The sequence below is a fragment of the Argiope bruennichi genome, chromosome 6 (assembly GCF_947563725.1).
Source record: "Argiope bruennichi chromosome 6, qqArgBrue1.1, whole genome shotgun sequence".
Taxonomy (NCBI): Eukaryota; Metazoa; Arthropoda; class Arachnida; order Araneae; family Araneidae; genus Argiope; species Argiope bruennichi.
This window is the reverse complement of record NC_079156.1, coordinates 14,448,395-14,473,841: the sequence shown is the minus strand read 5'-3', so window position 1 is coordinate 14,473,841 and position 25,447 is coordinate 14,448,395. Positions and strand designations below refer to the sequence as shown.

The following is a 25,447-nucleotide window of genomic DNA, read 5'->3' as shown; positions in this document are numbered from 1 at the left end:
ACCGTGCATCATTTTATGGTGAAATGTAGCGATTGCTCTTTAAATTTTTTTAAAGGAAAGATCGTTTTTTTCTGGTGATCTGGATCTCGGAGATGCTAGAATAACCCCTTTCTGCATTCTCCCAATGTGTTCTGTTACAGTAATCAGGTATGTATGCGATTCCTACAAACGATCTCTCGACAGATAAGCCAATTTCTTAAAAATTCTAAGTATTCTGGGCAACATACGGAACTAAGTGGATTTGAATTCGTTTTTTTTTTTCTTTCTTTTTTCTTCTTCAAAGTTACAAATAGTTTTTTTTTTCAAAAACTTATTTAGTAAGATTTTAGAATTATTTAATCCAAATTCTTCTTGCATTATTCCACCATTTTCCCCCACAGGTATTGTTAGACAAAATTTTCTTTTTTCCGATATCACAATTTAGTAATCTTGATTTATGTCTTCTCTAAATCTCATCTTATTTCATTTCATCTCCATTTATCTCATTTCTAAAATTTATAAGAATATTTGTAAAGGGCTCTTTAACTATTCATTTCTTTTTATAAAACCTGAAGAACAAGAATATCTTATTTTGTTTTCAAAATTGTCGTTGTTATTTCTAAACCATATTAATTATTCTTATTAATAATATCATCGGATTATTTTTTTCTTATGATAATGAAAATATGTAAAAAATATTTCTTTTTAATGAATATCAACATTTGATTATCAATTTTGAAGAAACAATCCACAAAGTTCTGTAACGCCTATCTTATCTAACTGCAGTAGTTTTCATTAGATTTTTTCTACTAATATCCTTCAAATATTTGGTTTAATATAGATTAACTTGGTAAAAAAGTAAAGTATAATTTTTTTTGTAATTAAATGAAGTGTTTTATTTTAAAATATTTTTTTTTCATTTCAAAATTTTTGTACACGCATATATAAAAAGTAGTAAAAGAGAGCATGTTTCGCAGGAAAGTTACTTTGAAGGAAAATTTCTAATTTGCAAATCTTTCGATAGCTCTGCAAATATGATTAATATTATTTTATCAAAATTTATCAGTTAATATTGGGATAGATAAAATTTCTTAAATATTTTTTATTGATTTCTGATTACTCCATTGAAATAAAGCACTTCTCTGAATATATCCATGCAAATTTTTTTTACAGGGTGACTCTAAAATCATTGAACAAAGTTTAAAGAACTATCGAGCAAACAAAAATAAATTGTTTGTACAGTATAACATACAGATGCAAACGTAGAGAGGGACTTCTAAGGGAAAGGGGGACATTATAATGAATTGAGAAAAAAAGAATTGGAGATCACGGAGTACTTGAACTCCAAGTTCTTAACCTAACCGTATCTAACAATGTTAAAAGTAAAGTACTAAATAGATGCAGTTATATAAGAAGGAAAAAGAAACAGATACAATTAGATGAATTATACAACACATGTTTAATGGAGTGGCGTGGAGAAAACGGATATAGGTGCATAGAGAGCGCCTTTGGGGACAAATCATTAGCGCGATTATGTCATTGTTTAAAGAGAAAAATCATGATGGGACAGAAGAATTATGCTTTTCCCAACGCCACTTACTGTCGCTATGTCACTGACTGCAAATTCTTTCGACATTTACTTTAGGCATTCTTAAAATTTGTTGTTAATACAAAGTCCTACTTGCCGTTGTATTTGTCGAGCCGTGTTCGATTTATTGTGTTGTTATGTTACCATGTTGTTGCACTACTGTGAGTTTGCATTACATTTCATATTTGTTCCTTATCTTTCATTTAATTCGAAGATAAGCACCCCCTGTAATGATATCCCTTTGCATTATGATTCCATACTTTATTGATTAAAATGACTTATTAATATATGTATGATATTCATCTGTCATAACAATCTGTCCAATGATTTTAAAATCACCCAGCATATTAATCAACAACTTTATTGTATTTTTTTTTTTTTTCAAAATTCGAAATTTCGAATTTAGATTTTTTTTTTCAGAATAGTTTTAGTTATTATTCCTTTTTTTTTTCACGCTTTTCTTGTCTTTATTTTATCAATTTTTTAGGAATAAAATATCTAATATTGTATACAACGTATAAAACTTCGAATTCAAAGTTTTTCTTTTCAGAATATTCTCGAATTTTATTTCTTCTCTCCTCCCCTCTTTTTCTTGTCTTTTTTTTATCAATAAAATATCTAATATGGTATGCAGTTTAAAATTTACTCTTAAATGATTTGTTATTTTACTGCTGTACTTAAACTTCTTTTTCTGCTTTAACAAATTTTGCAAAAAATATTTAACTTGTTAATTTGATGTTAATCTTTTGTTGCTTTACAACATACCGTTTGAAGAAAACTTATCTCATCATACCTGCATCTCTTTCCCTGTAGGGCAAATATACGTGGAATCCATCCACTCAAGGTGTGATCCTGGGCGCCTTCTACTATGGCTACGTTTTCACACCCCTGCTCGGGGGTCGGCTGTCCGAGCTGCTGGGGGCCAAGTGGCTTCTCGGAGGAGGAATCTTTTTCACATCCTTGCTGACGTTGATCACCCCTATGGCGGCAGACTGGGGAATCGGTGTCATGGTAGCTTTGAGGGTCATTGTCGGAGCAGCACAAGTATGCTAATAAATTTAATAGTAAATTTTATATAAATAAATGCTTTAAAAACTTATTTGTTAAAAAAAATGAATTGATTTTTATTTTAATCTTTCTCTCTGTTTGTCTTCAATTTAAATTATTATTATTAATATTATGTAACCTAAAAATCAGGTTGCTTTTTTCAAATTCTCGAACAGGTGGAGCCACCCGTTTGGAATTCATTTCAATCCATTAATTGATAATTCCGACCTTAAAATATAAAAATCATATACTGTCTTTGAGAATAAGAAATTACTGTAGAAAATTTCAAAATACACGTGAGGAGACGTGAAAAATTGAAGACAAACTTTCATTTTACAAGCATGAAATAAGTCAGTTTAAATAAAAGTGTGTAGAAAATGAAATCATTAGTCACAAATAAACATTCAAATCGACAGTGCAGCGGGAAGATATTAAATAAAAGTTTATCTACGATTATGATTCTCATAAGTATTTAGTAATTAATATATTGAGAAAAGAATTCGATTATTAACATCACGAGATGGATATTCGATGTAACGATTTTCAATCTTTAAATCGAAGATTGTTTAATCCCGTGGAGCTATTTCTATGAGTTATTATCATGAGATATATCGTTTTCTTTTTATCGTATCTTTTTTTTTCTGTTACCTTAGTTAAATTTTTTAATTATTTCTTTCATAGAGAGTAATTACGCATTCATAAAGCTTTTTTTGTGTGGAAAACGTTTCGCTATTGTATATTCGTCCTAAGATTAGAATCATGATTCAGCAAATAGGAAATAAATGTGCACATGAAATATTAATAAATGATAAGTAAAACAATCAATTTAAAAGTCATAAGATGAAATAAAATTAAAAAAAAACATTCGATGAAGTCCTTTAAATCAAACTTATTTCCTTCGCGTTTTTTTAATTTTTAATTTTTAATTTATTTATTTATTTTGCAAATTTTTAGTAATGTGTTTGGAAACAGTGTCTTTTAAAAGTTTCCACGATCCCGGTATTATTCTTAACAGACTTAAATGAAGCATCAATCGCAAATAAATCATTTGAAAATGCAGCCCTCTCTTGAAACTTCTATCGCATTTCGAAGTAGTTATTTATTTGTTTATTTTCAATTAGGAATCTTTATTAGTAGTTCGAAAATCAATTCAAATTTCATGCTTTAGTTTCCAATGAAGAGATTTCAGCAGATCATCACTTATTAAAAAAATGGTGTGTGTTTTTTTGTAATTAAAAGAAAGACCTCACGGATAAACATAATAACTAATGGTATTTCTTCTATTACCATTATAATATTCACTGAGCGTTCAGGATAAATTGAAATATTAGTTACTTTTATAGTTGTCCTCTTTATATTTGATATATAAACAATCAAATGTAAACCATCATGTGAATTTCATGGTTATATTGAAAATTAATGTTTAGCTTAGCTAATTAATGGAGCTGTAAAATATTATTATAAATATTCTAGAGCTGGTACGCCGTATCACCAAAAAGTATATTCAATCAGAGGAAAGATATAAAAGATATCAAGAAATAGGCTTCAAACAGAAAATTGAATCGAGAACAAAGATTTTACCATCGCCAGATGGTTAATAGTAAGAATTTCTTACGAAAATTATTTCATATCTTTCAAAACAATTATCTCACAAAAATATCTGAAGAATAAAATAAAATCTTTTTAATTATATAAACTTCATTTCCTTACAATTTCCTTTCTTAATTTTAAATATATTTTCAATACACCATCTATAATTATGCTTTTTAAATATTATAATGGCATTCAAACTCATCTGTCAAAACATTCAATTGCCTGCTTTTGCCAATCATACAATCCATAGTAGGATTTTCACTTCCGCTTTTATTTCTTAATATATACACTTTTGAAGTTTTAGTAACTAATTCATTTGAATTCAGTTTTTTCAGTCATATATAGCAAAGGTGAAATATTTTTTAAAAGATAAAATTATTTAACCCCCTAAAAAGTCAATCTTCTGGACTAACAAACTGTAAAAAGGCGGTTTGTATCGTATAACCCGCTTATAACAGAGCAGGAGCCTATCGACAAGTGAACTATAGGCGAAGGGATTATTTTTTGTATAATAACTAGCCTCTTTCCAAAATGTCGTTAACACTGTAAAGTCTCGATCCAATAAAAGGTAGCGTTATGATCAAATTCTTTATTTACAGCTTTATTTACATAAAATTACAGTTCATCATCTAGGTTAACTGAGTTCTGGGTTAAAAGATTCTTATTCAACACAACAAGGATAGTTCCTCGAATACTTTCGAAGAAACCTCCCTAGGAAACAGCTAGCGGACTCTTTAGCGTTCTCGCAAACATGCCGTAGCTCCAGGGATCCACCGAATCTTTCGAGTGGAATTCTAGTCGGACACTCCGCTCTCTGCCTCAGTGTCCACGATTCTCCCCAATTCTCCCTCTCTTCCAATCTCCTCGCACTTTTATCCTGTTCCCACCCTCATTCACATCGGACCATTTTCCCGGTTATCCAATAATCGTTCAGCAACAACTTCACTAGTCTACCGTCGACCGTGGGAATCCGTTGGGGAACCACCCTCCACAATGTAAAGAATACAGGTTTACACCTGTTTCAAATACAATGCAGGTGGGGTCCCTTATCTGGACTCGCACTAAGTGCCCAGATGCCCTTACTTTAAAGGGGCTGACCACCTGGCACTTCTGGAAGCACTTACACTGCGGTAGGGCGTCGCCATTGTTGAAACTACTGTCTGGATGCTAATTATGGAGCGTAAGAAAAGAAACGTCATCATGGTCAAGCAGGGAAGAAGCTGAATCATTACAACACCTTCGTTTCATATTCATTTTCGAAGCTAATTAACAAAATAAGGAATGTGACAGTTGTTGTTTATTGTTTCAGAACTGATGAATGGAAAATGAATGATCAATGATGATGTTTTCATTTTAATTAATACAGAATTCAGACTTTGATCGCCAAAAGCATAGAAACTATCTTGAACATAAATTGAGTCGGCAGATTAATATATTTTTAAGCGCATGTCTGACGTGATTTTTTTAATATAAATTTTCAATTTATTTGTTGCACATAGGGCATGTGAAAATACATATTTTTTATTGGAACTGCACGTGTTTTCTAAAATGCGTTTTTTAATTGAACTGCGTGTTTTTGTTTTTTCCTTTCCTTCTTTTCCTTCTGGAGGAAAGATAAAAACCTACTTGAACTACTAACTGTCACTCCGATGATTAGGTATTCCACATGATGCGTTGCTCCCCGTGTTTTTGGAGATAATTGAAAGGTATAAAGGATCATAAACTTATTTAAGAAGGACGGAAAGATTACTTATCGGCTTTTAAGATATATACCAAGTTTCGGATAACTGTTTAAAATGATATCTACTCGATATGATATCGACATCGTGGTTTCGAACTTTCTTTCAGTCGTGCCGACAAGCATGATTCCCATCTTCAGTATGCTATCTAAACTACAAAAGGGAATGTCGCAGAATCTACGTTCCTCATTTTTATCTTTTGAAGGGGAAAAAATGTCTATGAATGAAATAGCCTGGAATAAATTAGTTTTGGCTTATCACCGGAACATGAAAGTTAACTTTAAAGAAAGAGGGTATCGATGCGAGCGCTTGTTTGTGATCATTCCTTTAAAATTATCCGCAGCTAATGCTGCGGATAATTATTTTATATTGACATAAAATAATTATGAAATATTAACCTTTCGCTGGTTATTAAACTTTACTGAATCTATCTTGTGATCCTCAGCGAATTTTTTGGCGTTTAATCAATGACCTGCAGTTAATGACTGAATACTGCAAATACTGAATTTTGTGTTTTATTGCGCATTTTTCCATCCAATTGCAACAAATTTTGACTGCATTTGTAGTCACAAAATAGCATACCAAATTTGATATATTTAAATCATTGCATTTTTTCAGTTATAGAGTTCACATGTTTCTGTAAGAACAGACCAATTGATAGTCAGTCCGTTATTGGATTTGGCTCAAAATTTAATAATTAATAAGCTTTAATTTGTCCGGCTTTATTGTATCCGTCTTTGCATTCTATGCATAGAGATTTTATATCATGCAATTTGCAGCACAAGTGTATGCCCAAAAACAATATGAGATTAAATAAGAAAGCATGTAATAGTTTAAAATACGTACAGTATAATTTTATTCAAAAGAACCCCGTTCCCGTTGATCTAGCTAAATGTAACGCAAACTCATGAACAGAAAACAGATTCGTAAAATGATTCTACAAATAATCATGAATGTTACCACAAATAAAAAGTAGAACAATAAAATTTACTATTTAACCAATTTAATATATTATATATATATATATATATATATATATATATATATATATATATATATACAGTTTCATAATTGATTATATAACTCTCTGTAGCAAATGATGCTGTTAACGACATGTTATATTTTGTTAAATCTTTTGTTCATTTTTCCGTTTCCAGGGTGTGAATTCTGCTTCAATGTACGCCATGTTCTCCAGGTGGGCTCCCACCCACGAAAGAAGTCGTCTGCTGTCCATCTGCACAATCGGTCAGCACGTGGGTACCATCATCACTATGCCGACTAGCGGCTTTCTCATACAGTACAATGTGGGAGGAGGATGGCCGTCTGTATTCTATTTATTCGGTAAATCACCGGATGTATTCTTTTCTACCATTTTTTCAACAAAGCTTTTAAAAAATGAATCAGTAGTTTGAAGGAGAAAACAAACACTAAAAACAAAAAAGAAAGAAAGAAAGAAAGGAATCGAAATGCTTGCAACTTGCATAAAAGTTGTTTATTTTATAGATATTAATTGTTAGTTGAAAAAAAAAAAAAAGAAAGAAAGAAAGCCACAGTTGTTGAAAACCTGTTATAAAAATTAAGTAAAAAAAACAAAACAAAAGAGCAGAAAAATTATATTTTTATTTTTCCCAAGACAATAATGTAGAATTTCATTCCATCCTTCAAACTACCGATTCATATAAAATAATATTTTTTATAAAAATATTTTTTCTTTTTTTTTTGTGGGGGTGGGGGGGATTTATCTATTGTATGACTAATTTTGTTATTATCTCACAAACATAAATGAATGTAAAGAATATGAAATATATAAAAATTCATGAAATTCGATGTCCAAAATACTGTTAAGATTTGTTGCCTTTAAATTTCCACATAATGTTTAATAATAATAATGCTTGTGGTGGAATGAAGATCATTATTATCCGTGCAGTGGAAGCATGACTATCCATGTTTATGAGAACATTTCTTTAACGATCACATTTCAACGAAACAAACACAAAATACGAAGACAAGACGAAACATTAACGCGCGCACATCTCAGTAGAACAGCATATCATCTCATTATAATTACAATGCACTGTGGGATGCGTACCTAATCAGGTCTCGCCATCTATTATCCAAAAGAAGAAATAAAGTAATGCAATTGCTACGTACTCATAATATTTGCGGTGTAATGTTTAATAAGAACAGTTTGTCACTGAATGTAAAAACAGCAATTTAATACTAAATTTTCTATATACAATTTTAAAGAAAACTTTAAAACAAATGCAAACGAATTAATTTATAAAGAATATTGTTAAATTACGAAACACATTCATTTTGCTTTAAATACGCTATACGTTAACAGTTACATGGATATCAATAAAACCCATATTCCCTTGGGTATATAATTCAATATGCAAGAAAATAAATTCTTGATATTAATATTTTGAAAAACTATAACTGTCAAGTTTAAAAGTAGATTACACGATAAATTAGAAGTTACAGATTAAAAATATTATTATTAATCGGTTCCATTTTTTTTGTTTTTATTTATTTATTTATTGTTTTGCTGTTAGTTAAATTTTGCATTTTCTTTATATTGCACAATAAAGTAAAAAAGGTCTATTGTAAATTCATCTAATAATTCTGGAGATTATTAATGTCGAGCTTTTATAATGTACTGATATGAAAATAAATTTAATTCGTATTAAGTGAAGTCGATGAATCGTTTTTAATGTATTCAACAGATGGCAGCACCATTTTCTAAAAATTTCAAGGAAAATATGTGTTAACATTATGCACATAAATGTACTTACTAACTTTTTAAGCACATATATATATTAAATGTGGAGTAGGTGTCCTAATTTTTTCTATCTTTAAATAGTCATAATATTTCATGAAGCAAAATAGATTAAAACAATAATATTTAATATATTTAAGAAGTCGCAACAGATTATTTATTTGACTAAATATTGCAGGTAATAAATAATGAAAAGTTGCTGTGTGCACTGCTGCCATTTTAATGCCATTTCAAAACAACGAAAGCACTATGCTTAAGAGAAAAAGATATTTTTTCAGTTATTAAGATATAATTTGCTGATTTAAATAGCAAAAGATTATTTTTGAATTCTTTCCTAAATGTATATTCATGCCAAACTAAAATAAAAAATGTTTTTTTTTTTTTTTTTAAGAAATTAGGCGGGTTTTTTTTCCCTGAAAAATTATTGAAATATTATTGTAAATATTTATTTAATTTAGATTTCTTCCCTTAACAGTAGAAAATTCTCTAGAATTGTATTGTACAACGATATTGTACAACATTCAGAATATTAAATAATTTCTTAAAGTCACTATAGTTATCTTTATATCCCTTTTTAAGAGGACTGTTTATCTTTTATGCTTTAGAATTTGTTGCATTCTAAATGAAAGAAATGTAATATATATTGAATGCATGATTTTTAAAAAAATCAATGAGTTAGGAAATTTTAAATTAGAAATGCCCAAATGGTTTTAAAAGATAATAAACAAATATAGTGCTCTATTAGTTTGACGGTCTAATCATAATAAAGCAAGCCTTCATAAAAATGTCGTTATGCAGAACTTCCATAGCCTTATCATGAATAAGAAGGAAAACTAAATATAAAATTATACTCGGTATGTTATTTCCTTTTCAAAAAATATATTTTTAAAGTTTATAAAATTTAATTCTAATAGAATATTTTTTAACGAAATAAAAAGAAATGAATGATTTATTAATATAAACTATTAATTTGTAATATGACAAGAATATTGTGCATAATATATTGAAATCTGTTTAAAAAAATAAATGCAGTAAAAAATTAATTTAGCATAATTATGAAACTTAATAAATGACAACAAGTTATTAAGATATTTAGCTAATTTAAGGACGAACTTATTATTGCTTAAAATTTAATAAACATAATTATTAGTCGGTGTTTTTTAAAGTAATTAATTGAATCACAGATGAAATTTGCTCTTTAACCGACTTCATCCTTATTTAATAAAATAGTTGGTAATTTAAAAGTGGTCAATACTTTACATTTTAATATAAAATATATATACAACATAAGCTTTTATATACTTTATTATATTTTAATAAAGTAGTAAATACTTTACGAATCAGTGAGCTTCATATTGGTTTATAACATGCAAGTTTATGTTCTTCATAGGTAAAATATTAGTAATATTCGAAATGAATTATTTTGTTCGATTATGTTGATATGCTATTGCACATCAATGTATTTTAAAATATAAAGCTAAAATCATGTTTAACAAAAAAAAAAAAACATTTTAATGCACCAAAGATAATTAAGTATACAAAAGTTCACCTCAAGTAACCAAAAATCATCAAAAGTTTTGTTTATAACAAATTTTTAGTAATATTCAAAGTATATTTTTATATTTTACGTTTATATTATCGGCTGTGGATATTAATTTGTTTCTTTATCTTTTAGGATTGATCGGCTGTCTGTGGTTTGTGTTTTGGGTATTTTTGGTGTACAATACACCTGCCGAGCACCCCCGAATCTCCAAAGCTGAGCTTGTGTATATACAACAGCATTTGCCTCAGACATCGGCTGAGCGGAAAGTAAGTTTTTGTTTTCTCCAAGTTTCTTGATTAATTGTAAGCAGAGAGTGGGGATATACCTCGCAGTTAAGCGGATTATATAATAGAAAATATATTCATGATTTTTCATTGGTCAATTTTTAATATTCTTTTAGTGAAACCATTAAGTGTGAAGCGAGGGCAATTCTTTTTTAACCAATATAACTAATTTCCTATTAAAGTATCTTTGCACGGTATCACCCCCTATAGCGATGGTTAATAGCATACAAGCTGTTGCATCATTGTTATGCGGTTTCTTTTAAACTGAAATTTTGTTTTTCGATTAATTTGTACTTTTCCAAAATGACTTGTTTAACTTTTTAAAGTATGAAAATAAAGTATTTTTCTCTTATGAAAAATTATTTATTAAATATGTTACATATAATTTTGAGGCATCTATAAAATTCATAAAATACTCTTAGGTAAAGCATTTTTTATTTTTTGCATGGAATAATATCGCGCACCAAATCCCAGACTGCGCAGAATTGATCTGTTCAGAATGTATTCATTCAACAGGTCTAATTTTGAATAAAAATGGAGAAATTGACTCAGAAAATGATTTATTCTGTTAAAAAAATGCCAGATCTCACAATATTTATAGATGAAAGTTGTTTTTATTGTTTTGAAACCTTAAAAACTAGAAGCCCAAAATTGTAAGGAAAGTTTCATTTTTTTTTTTCAATATCCAATAATGCTTTAATAAAATGAGAAATTAAAAGATGAGAAGGTTTTTTAAACATATATATCTTCCATCATGTATCTTCTAACACATTCCATGAGTGTAGGTGGCCAAGACGATTTCTCTCACTTTTTATTTTTATTTATTATTATTATTATTTTGCCTTTTAATTGCCTACTGCTTGGAATCAACCCCTTTCCCCTACGTAATTTAAATTTAATTTAAATGTCAATTAAATATTCCATATTGGCACGGACTCACTGATGTTTTTCTTAAAGATGGGAAATTTGTATTTATCCTTGTGTTTGATAAAAAAAAAAGTTTGGTTTGGTTTCCATAACAAAACAGAAATAATAACAAAATAGATGTAATACTTTCTATTCAAAACTTTTTCAAAAAAAATTTCTTCATTAATTTTGTTACCACATGAATTTTACCCTTTAGAATTTTTTTTTTTTTTTTTTTTTTTTCTTATTTTGCCGTCAAGAAAATAGTTTATTTTCCCAGATATTTTTCATCTTTTTTTTTTACGGTGAAACTGAATTATTTAATCTTTAACAAGGCTATTACTGCAGATAATTTTTTAAATGTTCAAAAATACCTATGAATTTCAAAATGTCTTATAAAACATTTCCTAATGCTAAACTGCATTTAAAGGAAATCAACGAGAAATCGAAAAGGATATATTTATTCTTTTCTATACGAATAACACAAATTTATCTATAGCAATTTATAAATATTGTTATAAAAAACATCTGCTTTCACCAGTAATATTTATTATTAATTTAATTTTTCGCGATCATCCTTATCATGATTTTAAAGAATGATGATTAAAATTTTTTAATTACCTATTTGCAATTAATTGTAGAATTTTAATTGCATTACCGTGACACGAATATCAAAACACTTTTAGTTGAAACGATTCAATTTTATCTAAACCCACTGGAAATATTTTTTTTTTCTAAACAAGTACGTTTCATGTAAGGAACAATAAAATTTGTAAGAACATTGATTATCCTGATTAATACACGATATGTACTATTTTGCCCCAATATTGCATGATATTTTTTATATTGTACAATATTGTAGCGATATGGCAACAATATTACAAAGCATTTTATGTTGCCAATATGAGTACAATTAGGGTTTTATTGGTTTTTACAAAAAAGAAAACGAAACTTGTCCAACTGCTCTTCAAAACGCGTTATTAAAATCTCAAAACCAGAACAGTGAGTCGATGACATCACAATCACTTGCGTCAGTATGCAAATTACTCAACGGAAATTGACATAACTGCTCACACACCTCTCAGAACTTGCCCAAACCAGAACTGTCATCTTACTCAACCACTGGCTCACTTTCTTCGAAAGGCGCACCATCACCATAATGGGTAAAAATCTCGCCTAACCTTGAAACGAAAAGGGTCTTCCACCTATCGAGAAAAGCTCTAAAATGTTCCATTGCTCTTTTTAAGAATAAAACAACGCAAAACCACATTTCAATAACCTTTCTTCTCACTTCGACCAACGGTAACAACAGCTTGCCACCAAAAAAAAAAAAAAAAAAAAAAGGTGCTTGATGACACGCTGACGCAACCGTTATGACATCAGAATGGAACGCATGACACAACCCCGGTCGGCTTCCCAGATCAAGTTGAATGACGGCATGGCGATGTGACATCATCCCCACAACAGACGCAGGTCCGAGCGGGTTTGTAGACCCGTCTGATTCCTGAAAAATCCAGGTTGGCTTATTTCTTCGAATAGTTGACATAGAGGGTCGAAAACCTTGCCGTGTGCTCAGTGATGTCGGGAAAAATGTGTGTTAAAAGGAATTCGCGTGCGTGCTAAAAAAAATTGTGAGCAACGTGATCGCGTTTTCGTATAATACCCTTTGTGCCACCTGTTATTGAGGGGAAAGCTGTAGGTGCGTTATTTGAAGTGAAGCATTTAATCGTCACCTAATATATCTCGATCCATAACCTGATTTACTAAGGGAACAAATAGCATTTAATTTTATTTTTAAAAACTTTTCATTTGTTTCACTTGTCTCATGTTTGTAAGGCAGTAAATTTTTACAACATGTACGTATTTCCATTTATGTTGCATGAAAAAATGTAAACATTTTTAACTATTACATTTATTTACTTGCTAACTGCGACTCCGTCCAGGGAAAACATCAAGCGTGTGCGAATATAACATACAGCATTTGAAAAAAATTTCACAGAAATGTTTATTGTTGAAGAACATGCAAATCATTTTAAAATTCAATTGAATATCAATACAAATTTTTTAATTAAAAATGACTCTTTTGTTTAAAAAAATTATTAAAGGAAAAAATATTTATGAATAAAATTGCAAGAGTTATGAGGGGTGTGTGATAGTAACAGTTAAAGCATCTAGAAAATCTGCTGACACGATTTAAAGCCCATTGAAAGAGATCTTTAAACATTTGTACTTTCAAAAAATTGATTTTTAGATTTTAGTCTATTAAAATGGATGGCATTTTACTGATTACAGAGATATATAATTTGTATAATTTTAGAAAGTCGGAAATTTATATATATTTACAATGAATCTAACAGGTGCTACATGATAGAAAGGTAGAGTTGCTTGCCTTTTCTTCGAATCACGTTTTTTTTTTTTTTTTTTTTTTTTTTTCAAATTTTTGTACGCATAAAACGTATTCTGTTCATTACAAACGTATGAAATTTTATACAACAGTATTTACAAACTTCATGCGCCTGTTAAACATGTTTTTATTATTTCTGCATAATAATATTGATCTTCAGTAACTATTTATCATGAAAAATATCATATATTCTTTAGATTTTCTAATTACACGATATTCATTATTTTTTGAAACTTTTATTATAAACAGATTTAAATAAAAATAAGTTCATTGTAATTATTAAATCTATGCTGATATATTCTACTAGTTTTGAAATGATTTTACTCAGAATTATTTTTTCTGAACTTGCCGATTTGTGGTTAGGACTCGAAAACTGTCGTATCAAAACACACATTCGCTTTGCCATTTAAAAAACAAATACGTTAAGAAATAAATTCTTATCTACAGTTTTACGATTAAAATATATCTTTCGTTCTATTTGCTCTAATGTTCTGTATTAATTGAAATGTGGAAAGTAAATAAAAGTACATAAATATAAGTATAAAGAATAATTTAAATATATGTATATATATATAAAAGAAAAACGAAATCCTTGGTGCTTAGTAGGATAGTTAAAAGTGAAAAACTGAAAAGCGTACATTTACAATACTTGAGAAAATGACTGAGAAACTAATTATATATCTAAGAGGAAATATAAATCCCCATTTTTTCCCCCTTGTCTATTATATTTTGATTTCGTCTTGCCGTATATTTTGTGTATTTTTACATTCTACATATTTAAAAAAGAATGCATTTTGTAATCGATTTTTCATTCACTTTAAGATATTTTAGAATTCTAGAACGTTATATACTTGTGTGCTGTCGATGACAATAACACACAAGCTTACAAACTCGTTTCCGGTTTATTATTTTCTGCATTTAATTATCAGTTAGTCATCAAACAAGTTAAATTTTAATTCCACGTCAGTGGCACCACCTGGTAATGATTTAATGAAACAATAGAATATGAACATAAAAAATAGAAAACAATTTTTATAAAAAGCCTACTGTTTAGTAGGCTGAAAAAAATGCCCTTTTAACAGTTTCTTAAATGAATTTTTCATTATTTGTCCAACTTTACGATTTTCTGACAGGTAAAACAGTATTTGAAATTTAATAAATTTCAAATATTGTTTTACAGATTTATTTAAATTCACAATTTTATGAGAACATCATTGCTCTGCTGCAGGAATACGTGTCTAGCAACTTAACGGACTCAATGGATGTCGGCTAAAAAATTAACTTTTTGAATTTTAAAAGATTAAATAATCACACATAGAATATAAAATGGGATTTCATAGGAATTTCCAACAAATATCCAACAATAATAAAATGAATCGAAACCTTTTACTTTCCCGTATTCGAAGTATACAGAAAGTAATGTAATTTTCATGTAATGTAAATTTCGAACTCGAAATTTTGACAAAATTCCATGTTTTAGACTTCCTTCCTATGTTTGAAAAACAGATTTAAAAAAAAAAAAAATGTCTCTCTATCTGCCCATCTATCTGGATGTGACAAAAATACGTTGAGCTTGATGGATGAAATTTGATATACGGCCTTTACACGAAATTTGAATATTTCTATCAAATTTTTAGTAAAATCCATCTGGTACATAGTTTTAACATCTATAGTGAGACACCTATCAAATTTTGAGCTAAATTCAACAAGGGATTGAAAGTCTGTCGGTCTGTACTTTCAAAATGGGAACTTTTAACCATTATAATTGGGATAGCTGAAAAACCCAATGCCAAATATATGAAATTTGGTGTGTATAATTGTTTTCTGAGTGTAATTGTAGTCCTGTGTCAAATTTTGGTTTCATTCAGTTTGGAAAAAATTGCGTCTGAAACAGAAATTCATGTTAATTTAAGAATATGCGAGAAAGTTCTGAAGAAATTACTCCCGTCTGTTTTTTAAGATGATGTAACACGATTGACATGTAATAGTTTTCTGTATCTGATACTCTAGAAAGAAATAAAACATGCAGGATTATTTGTTTTTGCGCTTATTCTTTTTCAGTTATCTCTCGCTAAAAACTATGAAACCTAATATTGTTCTATATGCGAATATATACTTTTACCAATTTTATTGTTATTGTTTTTAATTTTATTCATCTACCAACCATTTAAAAATACACAAAGTGTCATTTTTCTTTTTTTCTGCTATTGATTAAATAATAAATAATAATATAAGCCTTTATTTAATATTCCTTTATTCTTGCATTGCATTATATTATTTGTAAAGTGAAATTTCATAATCGACTTTTCATTTATGTATTATTTTGATTACATAAGTAAAAAGATGATGTTTCCATTACATTACATTAAATTGATTTATACTTCTTTGATATATGACTGCTCTGAAATTTTATTCAGCTGCGTTTTATCGGAAACAATAAAATATTTTAATATTTGCAGAACCTGACTATCGGTTAATCGATCAGTTTGAGCTTTAAGTTGGATTTTATATGAGAGATACTATATGGTACTAAATATGACATAAAAATTAATGTGAAGATATTGTAATATCGATTAGGATGAATTATGAAAATATGAAAGTAGAAATCATTTGAAGTAAAAAAAAACAAAAACATTTATCAATGTGAAAATAAATCTGAATAATAATAATATAATAAATAATAAAATATAAAAGTGAAATAAAATAAATAAGTGAAAATAAATTTTTTGTCAGAAATCTTGTGATCAAAACTAAAATTCCAAAAGCTTGACATATTGAAAAAAATACGATAAGGAAATCAATTCAGAACAATTACCAAAATAGAAAAAAATTATTTAAAGTTTATTAAAAATTAATATATATTCTGAATACAATTAAAATTCCAATTTATTCAAAGCATTTTATCTGCACATCATTCGTTTTAAAGAAACGTCAATTTTAAAGACTATGTTTATTCGTTATATATTTCATTATATATCCATTATATATTCAGTTTTAATATTTCTTAATTCATTTAACGTTACATTTTATTTTCTATTAGTATATTAGATTATAAAATATATATAATTTCTATAATATATATTCGCATTTGATTTGAAGCCGAAGTAACATGTGCTATTTTTCAGTAGCAAAACCTATATAGAAACTGCATTTGAAATTTTTGAGGAGTTTTATTTGCATTCTTTAGTTATTTTTTCAAATGAAGATATATTTTTTAATGTATATGCTTTCGCCACTAATTGCATTTTCAAGCAAACCATGCATTGCAACAATTGGAAACTTTCGGCCAATATGTGGCAATAAAATTGCGGTCTTATACCGGATGTGAAAAGACTTCTTTATGAATATGAATGAGCGTTGAGTTCAATAAATAAAATTTGGAGTTGGGAACTGACTGACAACGGAAACTGACTATAAAACTAAAATTAATTAAATTAACTTCACATAAGATTTGGGTTATTCGTATTGTCGCAAACACCCACATTACTCTGTTACGCGTGATTAAAGCAGTTAATTTTTATAATTTCAATTGAGACTTTTTTTATGTTGAAAGAAAAGTTGCATAATTAAATATTTGATAAACTGGAGAATATTTAATTCGCTATATTTCATAAAGACTCACTCTTCCACAAATAAGAGTATACTGTATTGCATATTATGAAAAAAATACACATCGCCTTCGAATGTAATCTCTTTTTTTTTCTCTCTCTCTCTCTCTCTCTCTTTACTCTATTTTAGAGAAAACTATGCAAATATTATTGTAATGGATAACCATATATCTATGTGCATATACAAACAGAAACATTTACTATATGAGGCAATATTTAAGGCAATATTCTTAAATACACAAAAAACTGCTACTGAACGTTTTGGTTCAATTGTTCTTCTATTCAAACTTATTCATAGAATCGCATTTTCAGACTAAATCTATTATGGATACAAATAGTAAACATGCACATAAAAAGTAATCTTTATTGGCGTACTAATATTGTTTTGAAGTTACACCATTTTTTATTTATTAACTAATTATGATTGTCTGTTTATCGAATCGCATTTTCCTATCATTATCTGACACGAAAATACGTAGGTTCTTATACAAGAAATTAATTTGATAAGCTTAAAAATGTTTGATATTTTCTAGAGTTTGATATTTTCTCTCCCAACTGTTTTAATGATCTTGGCAAGAAACATTTTTTCACTATATTTAAAATATATTTTGACGATTTTACCATCGACGATCGATTTAATAACTTTTAAGATATCCCTTCTTTTGACAAAATTAGTTATTGAATATTTCCTACAAAAATCTATGTATATAAAACGCTAACATACATATCACAAAAAATCTCTCTTATTACTTATTACCGAGTGGCAACAGTCAAATATAAACAAAATGCCATACTAACGTTTTAGACAGTTTTATTGCAGGTTTCTATAGCTTCACTTAATTCACACTTCACTTAATTAGGAGCTGCAAAATATTGTTAGAATTTTTCGGGTGCGGCCTGTCACTAATCCAAAGAAAGAATATACAAAGGTCAGGATGTTAGAAATAAGCATCAAGCAAAGCTTAATTAGGCTTAAATAATAGCGAAAATAGGCTTAACTGTCGCTAGATGGATCATTTCTTGGACTTGCCTATAAAACGAATGCTCATATCTTCCAAAATATTATTTCCTAAAAATGGTTTTTGCATTACCTCAAAATTCAAAAATAAATAAGTTACATCTTAATGCTATCGATTCTTTTTCTTTATTTTAAATATTCTTAATTATTCATTTTGGTTTTAATTTAACACAATGTTATAATGAAATTGAAACTGATCCATCAAAATACTCATTAAAGTACTTTCGCCAGTGTTAAAATTCAGATGAAAAAGTTTGCTTTCTTTGGAAAGCTTGCTTTCGAAGGAGGATTTTCACTTCTGCTTTTATTTCATAATATGTACATTTTTTTTTTATTTACACGTCAGCAATAAATAGTAGAGTGATTCAATTAAATTCATGTCTTTCAATCTTATCAAATAAAACGCTGAAATATTAAATATATATGTATATATTCCATATTTATCCTTTTTTCTGCCTAAAAAGTCAATAACCCGGACGAACAAGCTGGTCGCCAAAGGCGGCTAGTTATATGAATGGTAACAATTGCAGCTTTGTATAATTTAAGGCGATGACACAAGTAAAAAATCTAATGACTTTTCTTTCACAGAGCCGTCCTATCCCGTGGGGCAAGATTGTTCGCTCCAGAGCCGTGTGGGCGGTGACCGTGGCCAAGTTCGCCGGCACCTGGGGCTTCACCTGCCTTCTCACCAAGTTGCCCGCCTACCTGGCCGACGTCCTGCATTTCCCCATACAGAAGGTAAGCATTCCAGACACTTTCTTTTGATTTCACATTCTCATCTTCAACTAGAAGCAGGATGTAGAATTCATCTACAAAAGTCCCTGAAGATATTTTGTGGTTTGCTTTGGCTGCATAACAAACTTTCTTTCGCCAAACCACTTATTAAAGAAGACTTCATCAATACAAATTGATAACGAAAAATTTGTTCATTTGCACCAACTTTGATAAGAAACTCCAAACCATTAAATTGGTTTTAGCCTATTGACATTCGAAATCAATTTTCCATTAATTGGTTTTAAATATCCCATTTCAGTATGTTTTTACCTTCTTCCAATGATATGTTTCATATTTTGATGTCAATAATGAACTTTTGAAAAAAGTTTTACTATGTCCTTGCATTCCTTTTATGGTTTGGAGTTTCTTATCAAAGTTGTCAAAAAAATTTATTTATTTTACAAATTCAAACTTGCTTTTTCCATGAAGGGGAACATATAAACATAAAATTCATTTCTAGATATCGAAAATATGGAATTATGGTTATTCCCTGTATTTCAACCCAGAATCCAAAGTTTGCCTCATATAAATTAAAATTTTATTATTTTTTAAATAATATTTTACAATAAACTTATTAAATAAAGAAATATTTGAGATAAGATCTTGAAATAAAAACTTAATTTATAATTAATGATTCAACTAGAATTTGTACCATTTAACATATTCTTTAATGACAGCAAACTGTTCATATAAGTAACAAATGCAAAATGAATTTTAAAATTAATGCGATGCGATTTATTTTGTGTGTTCTAAATAAGCATGAATTGACGCCATAATAAAAGATTAATTTATCGAACATTTGAATAGGACATCTTTTGCGTTCTGTAGATGGAATCCATTTATTGCTTTCTTGAAATCGAAGTACAGTAAAAATATTGCAATCGTTAAAAAATTCGAACTTGAAATTTTGACAAATCTTCATGTTTTAGATCTCCTTGAGTCTAAAAAATATATTTTTGACAATAAGTCTGTCTGTCTGTGACAATTCAAAAACATTCTGATCTAGATGAATGAAATTTGGTGTACGGTCTTTTCACCAAATGTGAAGATTTCTATCATAATGTTGAAAAAGATCTATTCAGAGGAAGTCTGTCTGTCCGGCTGTTCGAATATAATTTAACAGGATAACTACACAACGGAGAGAGTTATATAGATAAAACTCGATGCACAGATTTAACATCTATAATGTTGACACCTATCAAATTTTGAATTGAATCTGAGAAGAGCTTGAATGTCCGTCATTCTGTATTTTCAAATTCGCGAAAATCCGATAACTTAAAAAAGCAATGACTTAAATTTACCAAATTTGGTGCATGAGTTTGTGGCTTCAATTGTAGTTCAGTGTCAAATTTTGGTTTCAGTCGGCTGGGAAAAAAGGTGTCTAAAATACAAATTATCCTTTATTAGAGAATATGCGAGAAAGTTTTAGAGAAACCACTCCGCTTGGATTTTTTTTAACATTTAAAACGGAATGACAACGATAAATCTATATCTTATTTCATGCATACATAAATGTTATCTAAATGATTAAGGAAATGCGTAAATATTTTTAAGTTAAGGTATCAAATTAATAATAACGCTAGATGCACGTTCTGTTAATTGTCCAGAACATTTTTGTGTGTGACTTTAAAGGTCAAGAAAATATTGACTTTCGTTACGAAATACTTCAAATGAATGAGATTTCTTCAGTCTGCTCTTTCCAGCACACGCCATTGAAATTTGATTGTCACTAGGATATTGCGTTTCGTCGGTTATATGTCTGGAAGTAATAGGAAAATATTGAATACGACAGGAAGGCCTTTCACTTATTGCGCAAAACTTTATGACAAAATATTTTGATTTCTGATGGGGTTGCGCAATGGAAATTTCGCTTCTCTATTTCACTTTTGTATCAAAGACGAATATTCAGAAAATACACTTTTTTTTTTAATAGCAGATGTATCCATGAGTCTGCTCATATTTCAGTATTGAATTGCGTATAAAAAAGTGCGTAAAAATCATTCATTTTCCTTACCAGCATATCTGTATTTTTTTCTTTTTCCTTTTTAATTTTTTATGGGAGTGATTAGAGAATTGCTCAAGTTTGTAATGACGAATTATTTGGAAAGAATCCGTTGTGGAAGTTTATGTTGAATTATTTTTAAACACTTCATATAAATGGATAAAAAAAATGACTGCTTTGATTAAACTATCAAGTTAAACGTCAAAAATAATGGAATGTTTCTGTCATTTTTTAATTATAATATAATAAAATCACAATTCAAAGATCTAGTCAGAAAAATTTTCTTTTTGTTTGTAAAAGAGGAATAAAATACGAATTGAAATTCGAACAGTTTAGAGTTATTCTATCTGCCAAAAGCAAATACATAACCAACATAAACTGCAGGCAAATTAATATAATCAAACAATCAGTAGAATCGTCCTCAATAAGTTTTCAGTTTATTAAATACGATTTCCACTTTTCAAAACTCTCAAGATTTGAATGCTGTTATATGAATTCTGATCTTCAAATAATGACTGCAACGATTTTTCTATGTTTTTATTTATTTAGTTTGTTTTGGCTATAATATAATAGAATCACAGTTAAAAGATCCAGGTCTAAAAAAGTTCTTCTTGTTTGTAAACGAGAAGTGAAACATTCGATTTTCGAATGGTTTATAGTTATCCAATCCCAACATCTGACAAAAGCAAGCTAATAACCAACGTAAATTTCAGCCAGTTTAATATAATTAAATGATCAACAATTTTTTAAAAATTTATTAAGTACGATTTCCACTGTTCAAAACTCTTACAATTTGAATGCCTGTATATGTTTTTTAGTTTTAGTTATATTAGTGTCTCGTTTTAAAGTAACACTAGGGCTATTTTGGGACGTACCTCTTAATTTTGAAAGAGATGAAAATGAGGATACCTGAGTTGGCATCCCCTCTCTCCAAACTTGCACACCACACCAGCGGGAGGGCATTTGGCCCCGGCGGATTTAACGGTGCACCAGACATGTTTACACGACGGTTCTTCGATAAAATCGGATCTCGAACCTGAAACTTTCCGGTTTCGAGACCTTACCACTAGACTACCGTGGCCGTGTGTCTTTATATGAATTCTGATCCTCCAACAATGATTGCTTTTAGATTATTAGAAAATTAAATAGCTTTATTTTAAATCTGATCCGAAAATGCATGCATGTTGTATCAGAATTACATAAAAGTCGTATTTGGCTAATGCGTTCTAAAATGTAATGTAGATTCATAGTATTAAGTCCAAAAGACTGCAAACCAAATTATGAAAGACTTACTTGTCCCTGTTCTGTGTTATAGATTTTATATACAGACGAGAAGAAACACTTGTAGATTATTTTTTTCCGATTTATGTCTACCTATTTATAGAAAGGGATCTAAAATGTGGAAGTTATTCCAAATTTTAAGATTGTAATACTTTCACATTGTGTATTTCGAATTCGAAAAAATAAAAAATAAAATTAAAATTAGACTAATTTTTTTAAAATACACAGTAATATGATTTTCAAAATAATATTGTAAGATCAGGTTTCATCATTGATTATTTCCAGAAATAAAACCTACAAAACTACTTAACAATGATTTATCAATTGCAAAACTTCTTTATTACCCTCGAATAATAAATTGCTAAATACCTTTTGCATAAATTGCATCCCTGAATCAACAGCGCGTTCAAAATAGAAAACATTACACCAATTGCCGGTGTGTTGCAGAGACGTAGTAATAGCTCTTTACACAAAGATGGATTGTAATTGCCCGATGACGCAACATTGCACGATTTTGATACAGGTGTTTCTATTGAATGAGATGTGTTTTATCGCAAATATCTCTAGACATTTCGTCATCGCTTAATTGTAGAGAAAAGGTTATTTTTCTTCCTTTTTTGTTGTTGTTGTTGTTAATGTGTTTGAGTAAAATAAAAGTACTATAAATCCTCCTGCAAATTTCCTTTTTTAAAAGACTTAGATTGTTTTTTTAATTGGATCATACATTGAACAAATTTTAATACTAAAAGTTTTTTCTTAATTATTAAACAAAAAATTAGAATCTGTTATTCAAATAATGAAAGTAGCAGAGCAATAAATGAATACAAATTAGCACGAATCATCGCTTAATTGTAGAGAAAAGGTTATTTTTCCATCCTTTTTGTTGTTGTTGTTGCCATTAATATATTCGAGTAAAATGAAAGTACAATAAATTCCCCTGCAAATTTCTTTATTTAAAAGAATTATTAGATTTTTGTTTAATTAGATACTCATACATTGATAAAATTTTAATACTAAAAGTCTTTTTTCTGAATTATTCAACAAAAAAGTAGAATCTGTTATTCAAATAATGAGAGTAGCATAGCAATAAATGAATACGAATTAACAAGAATATGTTAAATTTGATATAAACAGTTTATTTTGATATGCTTTCCAAAATTTTTTTATCACAAAATTTCAAACCAAAAGTTTTATAAAATCTTTTCACATGCTCCGCTTATTTATTTGCATAAGGACAGGGAGATTAAAATTCAAATGGAGTTTAAATGTGAAGGATGTATTCTGTATTTTATCGCGCATCAAGAACATCAGATGCTCCGAAAAAAATACTAAAATAAAATTCATTCTATTCCATTAAAATTTTATAGCGCTCTAAAATACTTAATTTCTGGATTACTTTTATATATTTTTGAGCCATCTGCTATTTTGGCAAGGAAAAAAAAGCAGAACTTAATTTGAAAATTATTTAAAATTCTTATTCTAAAAATTATCGAGAAATATATTTAGTAAAAAAAAATGCAAACCTATATTAATTAAAAAGATTTTTATCTCTTTTCCATGGTTGTTCATGTAACGTCACGTTCTTTTTTTATGCTTTGAAGGAGAAAATGAATTTTTAAAACAAAATTAGCAAAAATTACATTTGACATTTTTTTTCTATAGATTTAAAGAAGAAATTTAGTTTTTCTTCTAAAAGATACTGTCAAAATATTATTCTGAATAGAAATATACAGGATTATGAGGCATTTTTGAAGAGTTGTAATAATTTTTGGGAGTGAATATAGTCCTATATAGAGATTAGAAAATCTCTCATTTCATGATATTGCGTCATTTTTAAATTTATTATATCGCTACATGAGCAAGTAAATGTATTTAAGAATTAATCAAAAGCTCAAACAAAAAAATTTAATTCAAGAGTATAAATTTCTTAAGAATTGCATATTATATTTAAAACAATAAAATATAATTTTAATGGCAATTTTTGAATTATAAAATTTAATTGTAAAAGAATTCTTGAAATTACGAATTTCCTGAATTCTTTTGAAAATGCTCCGTTTTTAAAAATAATGATCAACTAAAGTATAATTACAATACACATTTATAGTATAGAGGACTCTTTTTTTTAATGTTAAATTTTTTTAATGATAATTAAATATGTAGGATTGTCTTTTTGTTTTCATTATACTATTTAGATAACAGATTTTCATTATAATTTGGTATATTCTAAATAATATATTTATGAGAGAAAAAGAGCTTAAACATACTTATATCTGTGAAATACAACTTTACATTTAATTTTTCTTCCTTCATTGTAACTGCATCTGACTTTAAAATAATGCATCAAAATATCTAAGAGTGAATTAAAAGTATTTTATTTTTAAATTCCATATTCATTATTTTTGCTAATAGTCCTTAAAGCGATGAATGAGTTGAAACTACTTGTACTTTTGCTTTTCGTATTTTTTTATTAATTCCTTAACGCTTCTTTCTAAATGAAAATTAGTAATTTATTATCGAGACAACAATTATTAATGTTTCCTTAAAAAAAAGAAGAAACATTAATTTATATTTTTAATCTTAAGAATTTATTCAAAAAAAATTAATAAAGTTTTTTTTTTTTTTTTTTTTTTTTTTTTTTTGGTTACTGTCATTATAAATTTCATCAAAAAATTGATATTAAAAAAGTCTGAAACCAAGACAAAAAGGCTTCGAACCCATTTTTTCTTTCTAGGACTTTTTGGAACAATTTCTTTCTAGAAACAAAGGTCTTTCCAAGAAAGGAATTCAACAAAGGCTTTTTAGTATTTCCTCTTTGTCAAGAAACACAGTAACACGAACCACCTTGCAGTTTTGAAGTACCGCATCCTTCAAGGATAAAGACGAACTTTCAAATAACCTCCTC

At 28.5% G+C, this 25,447-nt stretch overlaps 1 protein-coding gene across 2 annotated transcripts in view; it reads left to right on the top strand.

The window, feature by feature from the left end:
• Positions 1–25,447, top strand: part of LOC129972517 (sialin-like) — a 115,460-nt gene that overhangs the window by 72,030 nt on the left and 17,983 nt on the right. For both annotated transcript variants that reach the window (XM_056086679.1, XM_056086680.1), the window contains exons 3-6: positions 2,381–2,611; positions 7,104–7,287; positions 10,401–10,534; positions 19,077–19,226. In XM_056086679.1, the coding sequence (XP_055942654.1) occupies positions 2,381–2,611; positions 7,104–7,287; positions 10,401–10,534; positions 19,077–19,226 (699 nt within the window). The remainder of the gene's footprint in view (positions 1–2,380; positions 2,612–7,103; positions 7,288–10,400; positions 10,535–19,076; positions 19,227–25,447) is intronic.